At 69.7% G+C, this 19581-nt stretch overlaps 2 protein-coding genes across 2 annotated transcripts; one reads left to right on the top strand and one right to left on the bottom strand.

Moving 5' to 3' along the window:
* Window positions 1-5790: 5790 nt before the first annotated feature.
* AMIGO1 (adhesion molecule with Ig like domain 1) lies at window positions 5791-9259 on the top strand. The gene is made up of 2 exons (XM_055819713.1): window positions 5791-6156; window positions 6258-9259. The coding sequence occupies exon 2, from the start codon at window positions 6871-6873 to the stop codon at window positions 8332-8334; it is 1464 nt and encodes a 487-aa protein (XP_055675688.1). The 5' UTR covers window positions 5791-6156; window positions 6258-6870; the 3' UTR covers window positions 8335-9259.
* A 698-nt stretch (window positions 9260-9957) lies between these two features.
* Window positions 9958-18276, bottom strand: ATXN7L2 (ataxin 7 like 2). The gene is given in 13 exon segments (XM_055819699.1): window positions 9958-10171; window positions 11510-12124; window positions 12126-12348; window positions 13110-13231; window positions 13381-13561; window positions 13656-13730; window positions 13732-13898; window positions 14046-14128; window positions 14933-15219; window positions 15302-15497; window positions 15690-15794; window positions 15921-15995; window positions 18118-18276. Coding segments are annotated over 13 exon segments (2268 nt in total). The 5' UTR covers window positions 18242-18276; the 3' UTR covers window positions 9958-10156.
* Window positions 18277-19581: the final 1305 nt, after the last annotated feature.

The following is a 19581-nucleotide window of genomic DNA, read 5'->3' as shown; positions in this document are numbered from 1 at the left end:
GCTGGGTGTCCCCCCCCCGGTGCCTGCCCCGCGTGGTGCTTCGGGCCTCAGTTTCCCCAATCGCCCCGCAAAGGGGGTGGGGGGGGTCGCTGGAGGGGGAGGCTGGGAGGGAGCAGCCTTTTTGTGGGGAGACAAAGCGGGGGGCGGGGGGCGGGGGGGGGGGCCGGCCCGGGAGGCACCCGGGGGGGAGGGGGCAGCGGGAGGGAGGGGGGCAGGTGTCAGATCCGCGGGGGGGGGCACAGGGTGGGGAGGAGGACGGGTGCAGGGGGGTGCACAGGACTGGGGGGGGCGCTCAGAGGGGTCGCAGAGCCCCCCGGCTCTGCCCACTCCCAAGCCCAGTACCCCTTCCCTTGCTACCAGTTCGGCAATGGAGCAACTGGGATCGGGGGTAACGCCCCCCCCCCCCCAGTGCCTCAGTTTCCCCAGGGCATACGGGGGGCTCCCCACCTCCTCCCGGGGCCGGCATCACCCCAAAAACCTGCACAAGCCGCGAACTTCCCCCCGCAGTGCCGGGACCCCTGTCCACGCGTGCCTGGGGGGTCGGGGGGGGGGGGGGGGGGTCGAGCAGCCTCCGCCGGGGCGCGGTGCGGGGGGAGGAGGGGCAGGCGGGCCACGCGTGTCCGTGCCGCAGGGCCCCCCGCGTCACGCGCCCATTGCTAGGTTACGACGGACCCAAAAATAAACCCATCCAAACCAGATTAGAAACGCGGGACCTGGGATGAACCGGCGCCGGGGCCCTCCCGCCCCGCACGCGCCAGGGACCCCCGTGGGCGCACCCAAGCTGTCCGGTGTGTGCCCCCCCCCCCCCCCCCGCCTCCATCCCCTGCGTGCTTCCCGGGCCACGTGCAGCAGCTGGGAACAGGAATCGATCCCGCTGCCCGGGGTGGGGGAAACACCTGGGACCCCCCCTTGTCCTGGTCACTCGTGGGTGCCCACCCTACCCCAGCCTGGATGCCCACCCACCCCGAGTGCCCACCCACCCCACATCCTGGATGCCCACCCCCCATGAGTGCCCACCCCCCACACACCCTGGGTGCTGGATTCCCAAACCCCCTAGTGCCCACCCCACGCCAGCCTGGATGCCCACCCACCCCGAGTGCCCACCCCACCCCACCCCCATCCTGGACACCCACTCCCCCTGAGTGCCCACCTTAGCTGCCCACCCACCCAAGCTCACACCCCACCGGCCCCCACCTCTTCCCTCCCTCCCACCAGCGTTCAACCGCGCTGACACCCCCCCCAGCACCCCGACGTTTCGGGGATCCCTCGCAGTGGGGGGGCGCAGACCCCACAAGCCAGGAAGGAGCTGGCTTCGAGGAGCATCACCCCCCCCCCCCCGGGTGTCCGCAATGGTAGCAGGGGGTCTCCACACCCCCTCGCCCCTGCACACAGGGTGCATCTTGAGAATGGGGGGGGTCCTGGGGGGGTTTCTTCTCCCTGGGGAAACTGAGGCAGGGCCCGCGCGGCGCCGGTGACAGCAGATCGATGGCTTTGCTCTTTCCTGCCACCGGCGCATCAATAATTCAGCCTTTGGGGGGGGGGGGGGGGGGGGAGGGGGAGGGGCGAGCCGGACAGGACACAGCCTCATAGACACCCACCAGCTCCCCCTACTCCCCCCCGCCATGCCCTCCCGCAGCGGGGGGGCAGACACCCCCCAGCCCAGGGACCCCCCCAGCTCCTCTGCTCCCCAACTGCCCTGGCACCGTGCCATGCAGGCCCCCGAAAACACATGCCCAGGGGGTCCTTGTGTGGCCCCAAACCTTGACACCCCCCACCCAGCTCCCCCCGGGGTGGTCCTGTCCCCCCAAAAGGGGCTGGCTGCTGGCCCCCACCCTACAGCCCAGCCAGACCCTGGGGGGCTCGGTGTGGTGGGTGCTGGGGGTGGGGGGCTGCCTTGGCATTATGAGGCTTATGGTGCCCTAGCACCCCAGTATGTCAGCACCCCAGCATCCTGGCACCCCAGCACCCTGGTGCCCAAGCACCCCACTATCCCAGCACCCTGGCACCACAGCAACCTAACATCCCAGTACCTCAGCACCCCACCACCCTGAGACTGCTGGCACCCCATCATCCTGGCACCCCAGTACCTATTAACTTGGTACCCCAGCACCAAGGCTCTATAGCACCCCAGCACCCCGGCACCCCAGCACCCCCCTGGCATACCCATACCCCAACACCGCAGCACCCTGGCATACCCGTACCCTGGCACCCCAGCACCCTGGCATACCCATACCCAGGCACCCCAGTACCCCAGTGCCCTGGCACCCCAGCACCCTGGCATACCAGCACCCCCCTGGCATATCCATACCCCAAAACCCCAGCACCCCAACAGCACCCTGGCATACTCATACCTGAGCATCCCAGTACCCCAGTACCCTGGCACCCCAGCACCCCAGCAGCACCCTAGCACACCTGTACCCCAGCACCCCAGCACCCTGGCACAGCTGACTGGCTCCTCCAGCTGTGCCAGCACATCTGGAGAGCCCCGGCCTGCACGCAGGGTAAGCATGTCTGCACGTGTGTCTCGTGTGCCTGTGGCTGGCTGGGGGACACACGCGTGCCCACATGTATGGCAGGTGCATCTGTGTGCATGCACACGTGTGTGAACCTGGCGTGTTTCACATGCAGGTGATCGGGGTGCACACACGTGTGCGTGTCTCCAGCGTGTGTGTGCACACACTAGTGTGCATGCCTGTGTGTCTGTGTGTGGACACTGCACGCGTGTGCTCCCATGCAGCCCACACGCCTGCAGCCAGGCAGCCGGCACCAATCCTGCCCAGCACGCTGCTGGGGGCATGGTGCTGTGCCAGCTCCCCCCAGGATGCCTGGGACCCACGCAGGTCCCCCCCAGGGTGGCACAAGGACAAGGACACCCAGATTCCCCCAGCAGGCTGCCAAGGTCAGGGTGTGGGTGACGCAGCCGGGGCACCCTCGCTGCGGGGGGGTCTGGGTGCTGGGGGGGGCCGGGCTGGCAGCGGGTGCTGGGCAGGGATTAGCACCCGGATTAAAGTGGAGAAATTGAGGACAATCAAAGGACAAAATTCACTGGCAGCCAGCAGTGGGGAGGGGGGGTGACGATGGCAGGGGTTGGGGGGACAGCATGGGGTGGCCCCCAACGAGAGGGAGCGCACGCTGGGGCGCAGGGAGCAGCGGGTGGAGGGGGGGCAGGGTTAGGAGCACCCTGGGGACACCCCGCTCCATCTGGCAGGGGGTCCCCTCTAATTACTGCCCACCCCCACCCCCAATAAAAAGCTGCATCATCTCCGTGCGGTTTGTTCCAGCTCCTTTCCCTCAAATTCCAGACCCAAAACCCAGCACAAATGGTTCGTGGCTAAAAATACACCCGGGGCGCAGTGCCACGGCCACGCGTTGGGGGGGTGGGGGGCACCCCCCCCGGCTGGGCCAGCGGCACCCAGGGGTGCCCCTCCACAGGGACCCCAGGAGGGACCTATCCCCTCCATCCCGGGGTGGTGGTGGGCTGGGTGGGAGGTCGGAACAGGGGGATTTGGCCTGGAATGGGGGGTCTGGGTCAGTGCCGTGGGTGCGGGTTGGTGCCGTGGGTGCGGGTGGGTGCTATGGGGTGCAGGTGGGTGCTGTGGGGTGCGAGTTGGTGCCGTGGGGTGAGAGTTGGTGCCGTGGGGTGCAGGTGAGTGCTGTGGGGTGTGTGTCGGTGCTGTGGGGTGTGTGTTGGTGCCATGGGTGCGGGTGGGTGCCATGGGTGTGCGTTGGCAGTGTGGGGTGCAGGTTGGTGCTGTGGGGTGTGTGTTGGTGCTGTGGGGTGCAGGTTGGTGCCGTGGGATGTGGGTTGGCGCTGTGGGGTGCGTGTGGGTGCTGTGGGGTGTGTGTTGGTGCCGCAGGCGAGGGCTGGTACAACCAGTGGGCACCAGCACAGTGGGAGGGGGCAGGTGCTGGGGCAGCACAGGAAGGTTTGGGCTGGGGCTGGGGCAGGGGTGACATGGGGCGGGGGTGTGGGTGGGGCTGGGGCTGACACGGGGATGAGGATGGGGATGGGATGAGGATGTGGGCAAGGACGAGATGGGATGGGGAAGGGTATGCGGATGGAAAAGGAGATGAGGATGAGGACAGGGATGGGATGGGGATGAGGATGGGGATGGAAGTGGAATGGATGGGATGGGATGGGGACAGGGATGGGATGGGATGGGATGGGGACAGGGATGGGATGGGATGGCATGGCATGGCATGGGATGGGATGGCATGGGATGGCATGGGATGGCATGGCATGGCATGCGATGGGATGGGATGCAATGGGATGGGGACAGGGATGGGATGGGGACAGGGATGGGATGGGATGGGATGGGGTGGGATGGGATGGCATGGCATGGCATGGCATGGGATGGCATGCAATGGGATGGGATGCAATGGGATGCAATGGGATGGGGACAGGGATGGGATGGGGACAGGGATGGGATGGGATGCAATGGGATGCAATGGGATGGGGACAGGGATGGGATGGGGACAGGGATGGGATGGGATGGGGTGGGATGGGATGCGATGCGATGGGATGCAATGGGATGGGATGCAATGGGATGGGATGAGGACAGGGATGGGATGGGATGGGATGCAATGGGATGGGATGCAATGGGATGGGATGGGGACAGGGATGGCATGCAATGGGATGGGATGGGATGGGATGTGATGGGATGCGATGGGATGCGATGGGATGGGATGGGATGGGATGGGATGGGATGGGGTGGGATGGGATGGGATGAGGACAGGGATGGGATGGGGATGAGGATGGGGATGGAAGTGGAATGGATGGGATGGGATGCAGTGGGATGGGGACAGGGATGGGTTGGGATGGGATGGGATGCGATGGGATGGGATGCGATGGGATGGAATGCGATGGGATGGAATGCAATGGGATGGAATGCAATGGGATGGGATGGGATGGGATAGGATGGGGACAGGGATTGGATGGGATGGGATGCAATGGGATGGAATGCAATGGGATGGAATGCAATGGGATGGGATGGCATGGAATGGCATGCGATGGGATGGGGACAGGCATGGCATGGAATGGCATGGAATGGCATGGGGACAGGGATGAGATGGGATGGGGATGAGACGTGAAGGGATGGGGTCAGGGATGGGCCGGGCCGGGGAGCGGCGCGCCCGGGGGGCTCGGCCCACCAGGGGTTAAGCGGGCGCCGCTGCCATTGGTCGCGGGCGACGCGGCGGCAGCCAATGGGCACGGGCCGTGCGCGGGGTGCGCCGCGCCGGGGCCGCCCCCAGACCCTGTCCCGGGGCCGCGGGTGCGCGCTGCAGCCGGCGCGGGGCTCGGCTCGGCTGCGCTCGGCTGCGCTCAGCCCGGCTCGGCTGCGCTCGGCCTGGCCCGGCCCGGCCCGCCTCGGCTCGGCTCGGCTCGGCTCGGCCCGGCCCGCCTCGGCTCCGCCCGCGCGCCTCGGCTCGGTTCGGCCCGGCCCGGCCCGGCCTGGCGCGGCCCGCTCAGCTCCGTTCGGCACCGCTCGGCTCCGCCCGGCTCGGTTCGGCTCCGCCCAGCTCGGTTCGGCTCCGCCCAGCTCGGTTCGGCTCGTTTTGGTCCGGTTCGGCTCGGCCTCCCCTGGCCGCCCTCCTCCGCACCGGCCCGGTACCAGGCCCCGGTAACGCCCCGGGAGGCAGGGGGCGGTGAGCATCCTCCCGCGGGCTCCGTCCGCAGCAGCGCCGGGGCCGGGGGGGCCGGGCGGGAGCGGGGGGGTCGTGAGGGGCCGGGGTGCCCGGGGGGAGCAGGGGGGCCGGGGAGGCCGTGAGGAGCTGGGTGGCCCGGGGGGGTCGTGAGGAGCTGGGGTCCGGGGGGGCCGGTGCCGCCTCCGCAGCGCGGGGGGGTGCGGGGCGGCGGCAGGTGGGAGCCCCGGGGCAAGCCAGGACCCGGGTGGGCAGCGGCCCACGGGCACGCAGTGACACGGGGTGACAAAGCCACCCGTGCCGTGACACCGGGCGAGGAGCCAGCCCACTGCGTGCTGTGGCAGCGGGTGGCCGGAGCCAGCCCATGATGTGCGTGGTGACAGTGGGTGACCAAAGCCACCCCACAACATGACACTGCGTGACCAAAGCCACTCTACGCCGTGACACCGGGTGACCAAAGCCACCCCACACTGTGACACTGCATGACCAAAGCCACTCTACGCCATGACACCAGTGACAAAGCCACCGCACACCATGACACTGCGTGACTAAAGCCACTCTACGCCGTGACACCGATTGACAAAGCCACCCCACAGCACCTGCTGTGATACCAGGTGACAACGCCACCCCACACCGTGACGCTGCGTGACCAAAGCCACTCTACGCTGTGACACCGGGTGACCAAGCCACCCCGCGCCGTGATGCCAGGCGAGCAGTGAGCCCAGCGCATGCCATGTCACTGGGTAACAGCCCGCCCCACGCTGTGACACTGGGTGAGCAGTGAGCCTGGTGCCTGCTGTGACACTGGGTGACCAAAGCCACCCCCTGCCACCACACCGGTGACCCAGCCACCCTGCACCGTGACACCAAGTGAGCAGTGAGCCTGGTGCCTGCCGTGACACTGGGTGACCAAGCCACCCTGTACCGTGACAACAGATGACTGAGCTGTTCTGTGCCGTGACAGCAGGCAAGCAGCAAGCCTGGCACTTGCGGTGACACCGGGTGACCGAAGCCACCCTATCCCACATGCTGTGACACTGGGTGACAAGGCCACCCCACTCTGCAATACCGGGTGTCTGAAGCCGCCCTGCACCGTGACACCAGGTGAGCAGCTGGCCCGGCGCATGCTGTGACACCGGGTGACCAAAGCCACCCTGTGCAAGCCAGCCCCGTGTGCCGGTGCCGTGTCCCCTGCACCCGTGTGACACCGCGGGGCAGAGCGTGGCCATGGGGGCCCTCGGGGGGCCGGGGGCCCCGCTGCTGCTGGCCCTGGCGCTGCTGGCACCCTGGGGGTCTGCGGGTGGGAGCTGCCCCCCGCGCTGCATCTGCGCCTCCAACATCCTGAGCTGCTCGCAGGCGGTGCTGAGCGCCGTGCCGGCACCGCTGCCCCGCTTCACTGCCGTCCTCGACCTCAGCCACAACAATGTCAGCCGGCTGCGCGCCGACTGGGCGCCGGGGCGCCTGGCCCACCTGCACGCCCTGCTGCTCAGCCACAACGGGCTCTCCTTCGTCTCCACCGAAGCCTTCAGCCACGTACCCCACCTGCGGCACCTGGACCTCTCCTCCAACCGCCTCCGGGCGCTGGAGGAGAACCTCTTCAGCGACCTGGCTGAGCTGGAGGTGCTGCTGCTCTACAACAACGAGATCTCCGCCGTGGATCGCACCGCCTTCGACAACCTGGGCCGCCTCCGCAAGCTCTACCTGGGCCAGAACCGCATCGCCCGCTTCCCGCTGGAGCTGCTGCGGGACGGCAGCCGCCTGCCCCAGCTCGCCCTGCTCGACCTCTCGGCCAACCGCCTGCGCAGCGTGCCCGTGGGCGAGCTGCAGGCGCTGCCCGCCTGGCTGCGCGACCGCCTCTACCTGCACGGCAACCCACTGGCCTGCGACTGCCCGCTCTTCCAACTGGTGGCCCGCGGCCACCGGCGCCGCCTCAGCGCCGTGCTGGATTTCCAGGAGGAGCTGCGGTGCCACCTGCCCAGCGCCCCGACGCCCGTCGGCATCCTCGCTCTGGCCGGCCGGCAGCCCCTCAACTGCAGCGAGGCGCGGGAAGCGGTGCTGGAAGCCCACCTGGGTGACACCGTCACCCTCAGCTGCGACACCCGGTTGCGGGGGGTGCGTAGCCGGCACTGGGTGACGCCGGGAGGCGAACGGGTGCTGGAGGAAGGGGGGAACGGCAGCGCTGCCCTCCTGGCCAACGGCAGCCTGCAGCTGCGGGCGCTGCGCCCCGAGGACGCCGGCACCTACGCCTGCTGGGTGGCGGGTCCCCTCCTCAACGAGACCCTTTACGTGGAGCTGCTGGTGCACAACTTCACCCTGCACGGTCCCCACGACACCCTAAACACCGCCTACACCACGCTGGTGGGCTGCATCCTGAGCGTGGTGCTGGTGCTCATCTACCTGTACCTCACCCCCTGCCGCTGCTGCTGCTGCCGCAGCACCGACAAGCCCCCGGCACCCCGCGACGACAGCATCAACTCCTCGGTCCTCAGCACCACCCCCAACCATGCCCGTGTTCCCGGGGAGCCCTGCCGGTCCCGCTCAGCCTCCACCGCCAGCCCGGGGCAGAACGGCAGGTTCAAGGTCGGGGGGACCCCCCAGCTGCCCCCCCGGCACGGCCCCAAGGCGCAGAGGAAGGTGTCGGATCCGGACTCGGTCAGCTCAGTCTTCTCCGACACCCCCATCGTGGTGTAGGGGACCGTCCCCAGGGACGCCCCCTGTCCCCACTGCCGCTGGGACCCCTTCCCGACGGATGCGCTGCGGGCAGGAGGGGCAGCCCGGCCCCCCCCGCCCCCGCCACATCCCCAGCTTGTGGGGGGACGCGCCATTGCCCCCCTGGACTGAGCATCGCCGCTGGCCACCCACACTGGCTTCCGCCAAGGTCACTGCCACCGCGCTGGCACCACGAGGGACAGGGGGTCTCCGGTGGGAGCAGCGTGGCCGCAGAGCAGGGGGGGCACCGGCCCCGCTGCCCACCGGGTGCCGAAGGACTGGGGGTGACAGTGACAGTGCCGGCTCAGTGGGTGCCCCCCAGGGATGGCAGCAGCAGGGGCACCCCCAGGCACTGGGAGGGGGGCACCTGCCCCCTCCCCACGGTGCCAGCCCCTCCCCGTGCCCCCCCGGCATGTGTATCGTGAAGCATGAGTCCAACCGAGCAGCATGTGCCACCCCGGCCAGCGCTCGGCTTAGGGGGGACACGAGGGGCATGTCACCCCCAGGGTGCAACTGCCCCCCCCAGCCCCCGCCCCGTGCAGCCCACAGCCACAAGCAGAGCCCCCCCCCCCCCCCCCGCAGGGAGTGGGATCCTCGGGGGCTCCGGCACCCCAAATGGGGGGTACCCCCTGCACCCCCTGGCCCTGCGCCCCAACAGCCCAGCCTGTGTCCCCCATGTGTGTCCCCCCAGGCCGTGTCCCCCCCCCCCGCGCTGGCAGCTGCCCGCTGATGCCTTGGCCAAAATAAACGTGTTTCCCCGTGGTGCCTGCGCAGCCCTCGCAGTTCCGGGGTGCTGAAGGGTCCTTGGGATGGGGACCCCTCACTGGGCAGGGGGGGGTCAGGGACAGGGACAGCGCCACCACACCAGCCTGGCGGGACCCCCCCCCGACCCCCCAGGATGGGGAGCCAGGCTGGTGGCAGGGGGGTTAGGCTGCATGGGGGCCCCTGCTGGGCTGGTGTCCATCTGGGGCACACGGGGGGGGGGGCTGGGGAGCAAGGGGTGTGGGGGAGGAGGGGGGGCTCACGCTGCCACCCTGGTCACCCTCCCCAGTGCACCCACCCCTGGGCCCCGCCGACCTCCTGCCTGTCAGGCTGTGCTAGAAGGGGGCCTAAACACCACCCCCCCCAGCACCCCAGTGACCCCCTCCCAGCACCCCACTGGTCCCCCCAGCACCCCACTGACCCCTTCAGCACACAGTGACCCCCCAGCACCCCAGTGACCCTCTCCCAGCACCTCGGTGACTCCCCCCAGCACCCCAGTGACCCTGGTGACCCCCTCCCAGCACCCCACTGACCCCCCCAGCACCACACTGCCCCCCCCCAGCACAACGCCCCCCCCCCAGCCCCCAAAATAGCATGGGGACCCACAGGACACAACCTGCTCCCCCCCGCCCCTCCATTACTCAGCTTTTTCTTTCTTTCTTTCTTTTTTTTTTAAAAAAAGAAACAAAAAACAGCAATAGTAATTCTTATAAATATCCGCGGCCAGTGGGGGGGCCCGGGGGGGGCCCGGTGGCCGGTCCTGTGCCAGGACCCCCCCGGCCGCGGCCGCCTCCGCTCCCGGGGGCTGGTTTAGCAGCAAGAACAGAACTGAGAGTCTTGAGGTATTTTTCCGGAGGTTGGATTTTTCCTTCTCGTTTCCTTGGGGGTGGGGGGGAATTGGGGTCGGTTGTATTTTTTGTTTTTCCCCCCCTCCTTCCTCGGCTTTTCGGCATTTTTCCAGCGAGGGCTTCCTCATGCCCGCGGTGGAGGGACGTGGGGGGACACCCACGCCTGGTGGGGGGTGGCCCCGGTGGCCCCTCCGTTAATGGGCTTTGGACTGCGGGAGAGAGGTGCTGGGTCAGCGGGGGGGGGGGGGTGGGGGGTGGGGGGGCAGAGACCCTGGGCCCCACCGTGTCCCCCGACCATGTTAGGGTGTCCCCACAGTGTCCCCCACCCAGGGTTAAGGTGGCCCCAGAGGGAGCATCACCCACCATGGATGAGCGTGGCCCCAGAGGGTCCCCATCCCACACCCCACACCCCCCCAGGGTTAGGGTGGCCCCAGAGGGAGCATCACCCACCATGGATGAGTGTGGTCCCAAAGGATCCCTATCCTCCCATCCCCCACCCCCCCTGCCCCCAGCCCTGGGTTAGGGTGGCCCCAGAGGGTCCCCATCCCCCCTCCCCCAAGGGTTAGGGTGGCCCCAGAGGGAGCATCACCCACCATGGACGAGTGTGGTCTAAGAGGGTCCCCATACCCCACCTCCCAGGGTTAGGGTGGTCCCAGAGGGTGTCCCCCCACCAAGGGTTAGGGTGGCCCCAGAGGGTCCCCATACCCACAGCCCCCAGACTTAGGGTGACCCCAGAGGGAGCATCACCCACCATGGATGAGTGTGGTCCCAAAGGATCCCTGTCCTCCCATCCCCTCCCCCGCCCCCAGCCCTGGGTTAGGGTGGCCCAGAGGGTCCCCGTACCCACAGCCCCCAGATTTAGAGTGACCCCAGAGGGACCATCACCCACCATGGATGAGTGTGGTCCCAGAGGGTCCTCACCCCCCCTGCCCCCCCAGGGTTAGGGTGGCCCCAGAGGGTCCTCATACCCCCCCCAGGGTTAGGGTGGCCCCACCCCACCCACGACCAGGATGTCCCAGGACCCAAGACCACCGTGTTCCCCCTGCAGTGTCCCCTACCCTGTGCCAGGGGGACCCACAGGGTCCCCATGGTGTCCCTCACCTGAGACGCGGGTACCCCCATGGCATCGCCCACCCAGGGTCAGGCTGTCCCAGAGGGTCCCCACGGTGTCCCCTACCAGGGACATGGGTGTCCCCAGAGGGTCCCCACTGCATCCACCACATCACCCAAAGACCCAAGGCCACAGTGTGCCCCAGGGACCCCCACCCAAGGTTGGGGGGTACCCAGAGGGTCCTCATAGTGTCCCTCAGCTGGGACACAGGTGTCCCTCGAGGGTCCCCATGCCACCCCCTACCTTGACCCCCAGCGTCCCCCTGCTCTGAGGGCTGGGGTGCCCTCAGGCAGCCCCAAGCCCTGTCCCCTGTGGGTGCTGGTGGCCCTGGGGGGTCCCCCCCATTTCACTGCTGGGTGCTCACTGCAGGGCACCCCAACACCCGCCGCCACCCCCCCCAGCTCAGCAGGGACCCCCCCTCCCATCTCAGCCCTACCTTCAGGGCGCTCCGCTTCTCCTCGAAGCCCAGGGGGGTGCCTGGCTTCTTCCTGCGGACGGAGCCCCCCAAGTCGGGGGGTGCCGGGCTGGGGGGCGGCGGGGGAGCAGGCAGGGGGGGCGCAGGCTTGGGCTTGACGGGCCGGCAGTAGGTGGCCGCGTTCTTGCGCTTCTTTACCTCATCCTCGGAGATGCAGCGGGGGGGCAGTGGTCCCCCCGGTCCGTGCAGTGGTGAGCCTCGGGGGTCCGCGGCGGCAGCGGGGGGTCCGCGGCACTCGGGGGGGGGTAGGCGTTTCACTCGCGTTGCACCGTTGAGGACGGCGGTGGAGGAAGCAGCCGGGCAGCCCGGCGGGGGGGGTTTCGTCTTGCCGGGGAGGGGGGAAACCTGGCAGCTGGGGGTTTTGCTTTTGACCCCATCCCCTGAACAGGTCCGTTTATAGGGGGGGCCGCCAGCGGCGAGGGGGGGCTTCCATTTGCGGGTGTCCGGATCCATCCCGCCGGCCACTTCCCGGGCTCGGGAAGATTTGCTGGCCTTGGTGGAAGGCAACTTGCTGAAGGAGGGCGAGGGGATGTTGGCGGGCAGGGGGGAGGTGATGGACTGGCTGCCCCCCCCCCCCGCACTCGGGCTGGCTGCAGGCGGCCGCGGCGTGGGGGGACCCCACCGTGTAGTTGAGGCTGGCGGGGACCCGGCCCTCCCGGGTGCCGGGGGGGGCTGCTGCCGCCCCCAAGGTCCGTGGGGGGGGGGAGGAAGGGGGGGCGGCAGGACCACAAGGGGGGGCGGCAGGGCTGGGGGCGGCTGGGGGTGTGTGGAGAGGGGGCTCAGCTGCTGGAGGGATCTTCCTGTGGGAAGGGAGGGGAAAGGTGAGATGGGACCCCCCCCAAATCCCTGCTCCCATCCCTGGCCCTCCCACATCCCTCCCCCGGTTCAGGTGGGGAGGGGGTGAGACAGGACCGCCCCCAGATCTCTGCTCCCTGCCACATCCCCCCCAGTTCAGGTGCAGATGGTGAGACAGGACTCCCCCAAATCCCTGCCCCCACCCCTGCCCTTGCCATGTGCTCCCCAAACCAGGCAGGGAGGGGGTGAGACAGGACCCCCCCCAGATCTCTGCACCCTGCCACATCCCCCCCAGTTCAGGTGGAGAAGGTGAGACAGGACCCCCCCCAAAACCCCTGCTCCCATCCCTGACCCTTCTGTGTCCTCCCCAAACCAGGCAGGGAGGGAGTGCGATGGGACCCCCCCCCCAAGCCCCCACTCCCATCCCTGCCCCCCCCCCCCCATCCTCATCCTCCCCAAACCAGTCAGGGAGGGAGTGTGCTGGGACCTCCCGCAAAGCCCCCACTCCCATCCCTGCCCCCCCACCATGTCCTCCCCAAGCCAGGCAGAGGGGGGGTGCGATGGGACCCCCCCCCAAGACCCAGCTCCCACCCCTGCCCCCCCTAGTTCATGCCACGCTGGCACCCCCGGAAGGGCAACCCCCACGCTGGGGCTGGGTGGCTTTGCACTCTGGCCCCCAGCAGCACCCACTGCCCCCCCCCAGCTGCTCCCTGGCCCCCAGCAGCACCCCCAGCACCCCCCGCCCCCCCGGCTGCTCCCCCCTCACCGCCACATGTGGGAGCTGAGGTGCCGCTCCAGCATGGAGCCCAGCGCCGAGCAGAACCGGTCAAGCCGCCGGTTGAAGACGTAACAGCCGGGGCTGACCAGGCGGCTCCCGAAGGTGCAGAACTGTGGGGGACCCCCACCCAGTCAGCATGCCCCCCCCCCCCCCCCCCCCGAGCATCCCACCCAGTGCAGGGCCCTGCGGGATGCAGCCGGGTGGGTTGACGGGGGGTGGGTCAAGGGTCCCTAACCCACCCCGGGGTCCCCTCACTCACCGCCTGGGGCCGCGGTGGGCGCGTGGGGGGGCGTGGGGGCTCCTCGCCCCCCTCCTCCTCGCTCTCCTCGCTCGACACCCGGCTGCCCCCCTTGGGCAGGGGGAAGGGGAACACCCCCGTGCCCCCCTCCCTAGAGGCGGCTGGCGCATCCTCAGAGTCACTGTCAGAGGACAGCCGGGCCCTGCACCAGAAATTGGGGGATGGGAGACGTTTGGGGTGCCCCGTATGGGGGTGTCACCATTCCCACCCCCCTCCCCAGACGCTGGGGTCCTTACCTGGGGAGCAGGCAGTGGGAGTGGGGCAGCTTGGCTCGGCAGGGGGGGGTGCTGGGGGGGGCCGGTGGGGAGCTGCGGCAGTGAGGAGGGGTCCTGCGGTGGGGGTGGCAGTGGGTCCTTTCCGGGGGGGCTCCTCTCCTTCGGGGCCTCGCCCTTGCGGGAGCTGGCCTTCAGCTCAGCCACCAGCACGTCAAAGTCCTTGGCTCGCCCCTGCACCTCGCGGCGCTGGTGCACCGAGTGGATCTGTGCCGGGCGACAGCGGCGACGGGGTCGGCGAGGGGGGGGGAGTGGCGAGAAAACACCCGCCGGGACCCCCCCTCCTCCAAAAGCCTCTGGGCAGGATGACGGTGGCCCCTCCGCTGTCCCCCCCACCCCCGGGCATCCCACTACCTTGCAGGTCAGCAAGCGGGTGCAGATCTTCTTGGTGTCGGGGTTGAGCACGCCGCACTGCCTGTTCAGGTCGCACTCCTTGCCTGCGGGCAGAGGAAGGCAGCAGGATGCCGGGGGGGGGTCGCAGGCGTGGGGCTGAGCTCTGTTTTGGGTGGGGGGCAGCAAATGCTTTGCCCCCCCCCCCCCCCTCCATGTCTGGCCCCGGTTTTGGCAGGATGAGAGTGGCGGCGGCGGGGGGGGGGGGGGCTCTGGCGGCAGTGGGGAGGCACGGCCTCACCGGGACCACCGCTGGCTGGCTGTGGGCCCCCCCTCTTCAGGGGTCACCCCAACCCACCCCGGCCAGGGCTGGAGATGGAGGCCCCCCCTCCTCAGAGCGACAGGCTGCAGCATCCCCACTCGGGGGGGGACACACAGCAGCCCTGAGAGTCATCCTCTGTGGGGTGGGGGGTCCACCACCTCATGGCCCCCCCGTGCCCCTCCCCGGGGCGAGTCCCCCCGCTTTTGCCCCCAGCCTGGGTCCTGCTAATGGCATCGCTCCCTGTCCGCAGCATCTGCCCGGCTCCCATGTCTGGGGGGGGTTTACACACGCGAAGGGGGGGGGTGTTTGACCCTGGCTCACACTCTTGCCGCACGCCGCCGCCGCCGTTCCTCCGGGCCAGCCGGCACCGCGGGCAGGGACCCTAAACCTGCTGGGTGAACGGAGCTGGGGTCAGGGCACGGCTCCCCGGGGTGTGGGAGGGGAGGTGGGCGATGCCCCCTGGGTACCTACCCCGCTGCTGGGCCCAGCCACCGCAACACCGGCACCGGGATGCCGCATGGGGATCCAGTGCCGCGCGGCACCGACCTGCCGCCCCCACCCCGTCGCCGGCAAGGAAAGGGGGACTCACGCGCCAGCTTCTTGTGGGATCTGGGGGGCGGCTTGGAGGCACCCGCGTCCTTCTCCCCCGGGGCAGGCGCGCTCTCCGGTTTGCACCCGGGGCCGTCAGCGGGCATCGCCGAATCCCCCCCGACCGCGGCCGACACTGGGGGCTCTTTCGGCACCGCAGCGGTGGCGGGTTTCCCCAGGGGTTCCTTGGAGTTGGTGGGCATGGCTTTGGGGGGCACCTTGATCCCGTGCCCGTCCGGTTTGGGGATGCTGGGAATCTTCTCCAGGTTGACTACAGGCACGAACAGGCTGGGGAGAGAATTTGGGGAGGGGGTGTCAGAGCGGCCCGGGCGGCGGGGGAGGGGCAGAGCCGCCCGGGCCGGTGCCTCACCAGAGGTTGTTGTCCTTGTCTGGCCGCTCGGGCAGGGGCTGGACGCGCCCACGGGCACCGGGGTGCTTCTCCCGCAGCGCCTTGGCCCCCCCGGGGGTCCCGCCGGGGGTCCCGCCCGCCTGCCCGTTGACGGCGACGTGACACTTGGCGGCTGCGGCGCGGGTGTAGAGCTTGCTGAGCGGGCCGTGCCGGCGTTCTGCCGGGATGGCGGGGATGGAGCCGGGGAGGGGGGAAAGCCCAGCGTTAGCCCATGCCGGGGGTCCCACCGCCAGGAGCCCCCCACCCTGGGCTGCACCGGCACAGCCAGCCCCGGCTGCCTTCCCGCATCCCTCCCAGTGTCAGAGGGGATGCTGGGGGGGGAGCCATGCCCGGAGCCCCCCCGGCTCACCGCAATGCTTCTGGAAGGCCTGGGGCTTCACCACCTGGCTGCAGTGGTTGCAAACCACCAGGTAAAACTCATCGTGTGCCGGGCAGTGGCCGAAGATGTTCATGTCTGTGGGGCGAGAGGCCGGTGAGCCGTGGCTGCCGGTGCCGCGGGAAGCGCCGCAGCCCGAGGGTCCGGGCTGGAAGCCAAGCACGGCCCCAAAACACCGGGTTTTCACCCCAGAAGGGGGCTTACCTTCCTTAATCAGGGTCATGGCGTCCAGTTTCTTGCCAGCGCTCTTCCCGCTCTCCTCCAGCTCCAGGCCTGATCCTGCCAGGGACAAAACGCCATCAGCAGCAGCCGGCACAGGGATGGTCCCGTTGACCCCCAGCCCTGGCCAGCATCGGGGGCAGCCACCGAGTCCCCACTGCCGGCAGCACCACGGCTCCCGGCACCATTAAACGGGCTAAAATCAAACCAGAGAGACGGATCCATCCCGGGATGGGGGGCAGCCCCCTGTGCCACCGCCCCCAAGGTCCCTGTCCTGCCACCCACGCTGAAAGCCCACCACCGGTGGGATACCCTGGCCTGGCTGGGATGGGACACCCCGGTCCCCACCCCGCCACAGCCCCGCAGCCTCACTGGCCGTGCCCAGCGTGTCCTGGCCCCAGCCGGCGGCACCAGGCTCTGCTGTGGGGGGACTGGTGTCCCTTGGGCCAGTGGTGATGGTGTCCTGGCCAGCTGGGCCATACTGGCTGCCCAGTTCCATCCAGCAGTGCTATACTGGGCACCCAGGGCTGTCTGGCTAGGCCATACTGGGTGCCCAGTTCCATCAGCAGTGCTAAAGTAGCACCATGGCTGTGCAGCTGGGCCATACTGGGTGCCCAGTCCATTCCCAGTTCTATCAGGCCATGCCATAGCAAGTGCCCAATCCCATCCAGCAGTGCCACTGGGCACCCAGTCCTGCCAGCTGTGCTATACTGGGTGCCTAGTCCTTCCTGGCCATGCTATAGTGGGTGCCTAGTGCCATCCAGCAGTGCCATACTGGGTGCCCAGGCCTGACCAGCAGTGCCATACTGGGCACCCAGCCCTGACCAGCACTGCCACACTGGGCGCCCAGCTGTGTAGAGCCCCTTCCAGCTGTGCCGGCAGCCTGTGCCGTGCCCGCTGGCTGCCTGGTCCTGTCCAGCCAGGACATGGGGCACTGGTGGGGCAGTGCCCACCCTGAGTAGCTGGTGCTGGTGGCCACTGTGCAGAGCCCACTGGCACACTGCTGAACTCCCAGTACAGGGCACCTGGTTCCCAGTGCCCTGGCTGGGGTACCCAGTGCCACCTGCCTGGTCTGAGGTAATGATGGCAACCGGTTCCCAGTCTTGGCTACCCAGTTCCTGGTGTGGGCTACCCACTGCCCACTGCACCCAGGGGTATCTGGCACCTGGGGTGGGGCAGCTGGTAATTGGCTCCCAGTAATGGGCGTAGGGTTCCCAGTGACCAACTGGGCTGCCCGGTTCTCGGTGCCCAGTGCAAGATGCTCAGTGCCGGGTTGAGCTGCCCAGTGCTGGGTCCCTGGTGCCTGGTTCCCAGTGCTGGATGCTGGGTTTGGCTGCCCAGTTCCCAGTGCCCGGTTCCGAGTGCCAGGTCTGGCTGCCCAGTGCAGGGTTCCCAGTGCCTGGTTCCTGGTACCTGGTTCCAGTTTTGCCTGCCCAACACAGGGCTTCCAGTGCCCGGCTCCTGGTTGCCCAGTTCCCAGTGCCAGCTCTGGCTGCCCAGTGCAGGGCTCCCGGTGCCCGGTTCCCATTGCAGGCTGCCAGTTTTGGCTGCCCAGCTCCCAGTGCCAGCCCTGCCTGCCCAGTGCAGGGCTTCCAGTGCCCGGCTCCTGGTTGCCTGGTTCCTGGTGCCAGCTCTGGCTGCCCAGTGCAGGGCTCCCAGTACCCGGTGCTGGCTGCCCAGTTCCCGGTGCCAGCTCTGCCTGCACAGCACAGGGCTTCCAGTGCGTGGCTCCTGGTTGCCCAGTTCCCAGTGCCAGCTCTGGCTGCCCAACACTGGGCTCCCAGTGCCCGGTGCTGGCTGCCCAGTTCCCAGTGCCAGCCCTGCCTGCCCAGTGCAGGGCTTCCAGTGCCCGGCTCCTGGTTGCCCGATTCCCGGCTGTGCTTGCCCAGCGCAGGGCTCCCGGTTCCCGGTGCTGGGTGCCCGGTTCCCAGTGCCAGCTCTCACGGTCCAGCGCAGGGCTCCCGGTGTCCGGTTCCCATTGCAGGCTGCCAGCTCCGGCTGCCCGGTTCCCGGTGCCGGGTACCCGGTGCAAGATGCCCCGCTGCCGGTGCCCGGTTCCCAGCGCGGGTCGCCCGCCGCCGGTGCCCGCTGCCCGCCTGCCGCGCGGCGGCGCTAGGACCGGGGGGCGGCGGGCGCGGCCCCGCTGGCGGCAGCCCCCCCGCCCGCCGCCGCCGCCCCTCACCCGGCTCGGCCGGCGGCCCGGCCCGCTCCACCCAGGCGCTCCAGCTCTGCCCCGCGAACTCGTCCAGGCTGGGCAGCCGCCGCTCCGCCGCCATCGCCGCCGCCGCGCGCCCACGCGCCGCCATCGCCGCCGCCGCCGCCGCCGCCGCGGGAGCGCGCCCCCCCCCGCCGCCGCCGCCCCCGCCCCGCGCGCCCCCGCGCATGCGCCGCGCGCCCCCGCCCGCCCCGCGGCACCACGGGCGGTGTAGTCCCGCCAGCCTGCCCGCCCTGCCCGGGGCTGCCCCGCCACCGGGACTCCCCCTCGAGGGACAACCCCGCCGCCCCGGAACACCCACCCCCCCCACCCCCCTCCCCGGCACCGGCACGGGACCCCCGCCACCGGGACCCCCCAGCTCCGGGCTCCCCCCCGGCACCGGCACGGGACCCCCGCCACGGGACCCCCGCCATGGGACACCCGCTCAAGGGTCACTCCCCCGCCCCGGGACCCCCCCCCGGCACCGGCAGGGGCTCCCGCCACGGGACCCCCCCTCAAGGGGTATTACCCCCGACCCGGGACCCCCGACCCCGCCCCGGGACCCCCGCCCTGGGACACCCCCTCAAGGGACACCCCACATCCCCGGGACCCCCCACCCCGGGACCCCCGCCCCGGGATCCCCCCGGCAACGGGACCCCCCCCTCAAGGGACATCCCCCTGCCCCGGGACCTCCCCCCGCCCCGGGATCCCCCCCGCCCCGGGACCACCCCTTAAGGGACATCCCCCCGTCCCGGGACCTCCCCTCCGGCACCGGCACGGGACCCCCGCCACGGGACATGCCCTCAAGGGACATCCCCCCGCCCCAGGAGCTCCCCCCGCCCCGGGACCACCCGTCAAAGGACACCCTCCCACCCCGGGACCCCCGCCCCGGGACACCCCCTCAAGGGACACTCCCCTCACCCCGGGACACCCCCCCCCCCCACTGCACTGGCTCGGGACCGCTGCCCTGGGACCCCCGCCACGGGACACCCCCACCTCGGGACCCCCACCACCACGGCCGATCTGCGGCGCTCAGACCGGGGGTCCATACACCGGCAGAGGGGCTGGGACGGGGGGTCCATAGATCCCTATGCGGGGCTGGGGACCAGGGGCGCGTGTACCGGCATACGGGCTGGGAACCGGGGGTCTCTATACCCCTATAGTGGACTGGACAGCCAGGGGTGACATATACCCCCTAAACAGGGCTGGGGGCACGAGGTTACCCCTGTTTGGTGCTGGACAACCAGGGGTTATATACACCCCCTATAAGAGCTGGGGACCTGGGGCTCACCCCTATATAAAACTGGACCCCCAGGAGTAACGTATACCCCCTATATGGGGCTCAACAGCCAGGGGTGACGTATACCCTGTATACAGAGCAGGGGATTCGGGGGTCATATATACCCCCTATACAGGACTGGGGACCCCAGGTTGTCCCCCTATGGGACTGGA

The sequence above is a fragment of the Falco peregrinus genome, chromosome 16 (assembly GCF_023634155.1).
Source record: "Falco peregrinus isolate bFalPer1 chromosome 16, bFalPer1.pri, whole genome shotgun sequence".
Classification (NCBI taxonomy): Eukaryota; Metazoa; Chordata; class Aves; order Falconiformes; family Falconidae; genus Falco; species Falco peregrinus.
The sequence above is the reverse complement of the archived record's forward strand: the minus strand, read 5'-3'. Positions and strand labels throughout refer to the sequence as shown.

Excerpts from the sequence above, each read along its gene's own strand:
- AMIGO1 (XM_055819713.1), top strand. The coding sequence starts at position 6,871 with ATGGGGGCCCTCGGGGGGCCGGGGGCCCCGCTGCTGCTGGCCCTGGCG.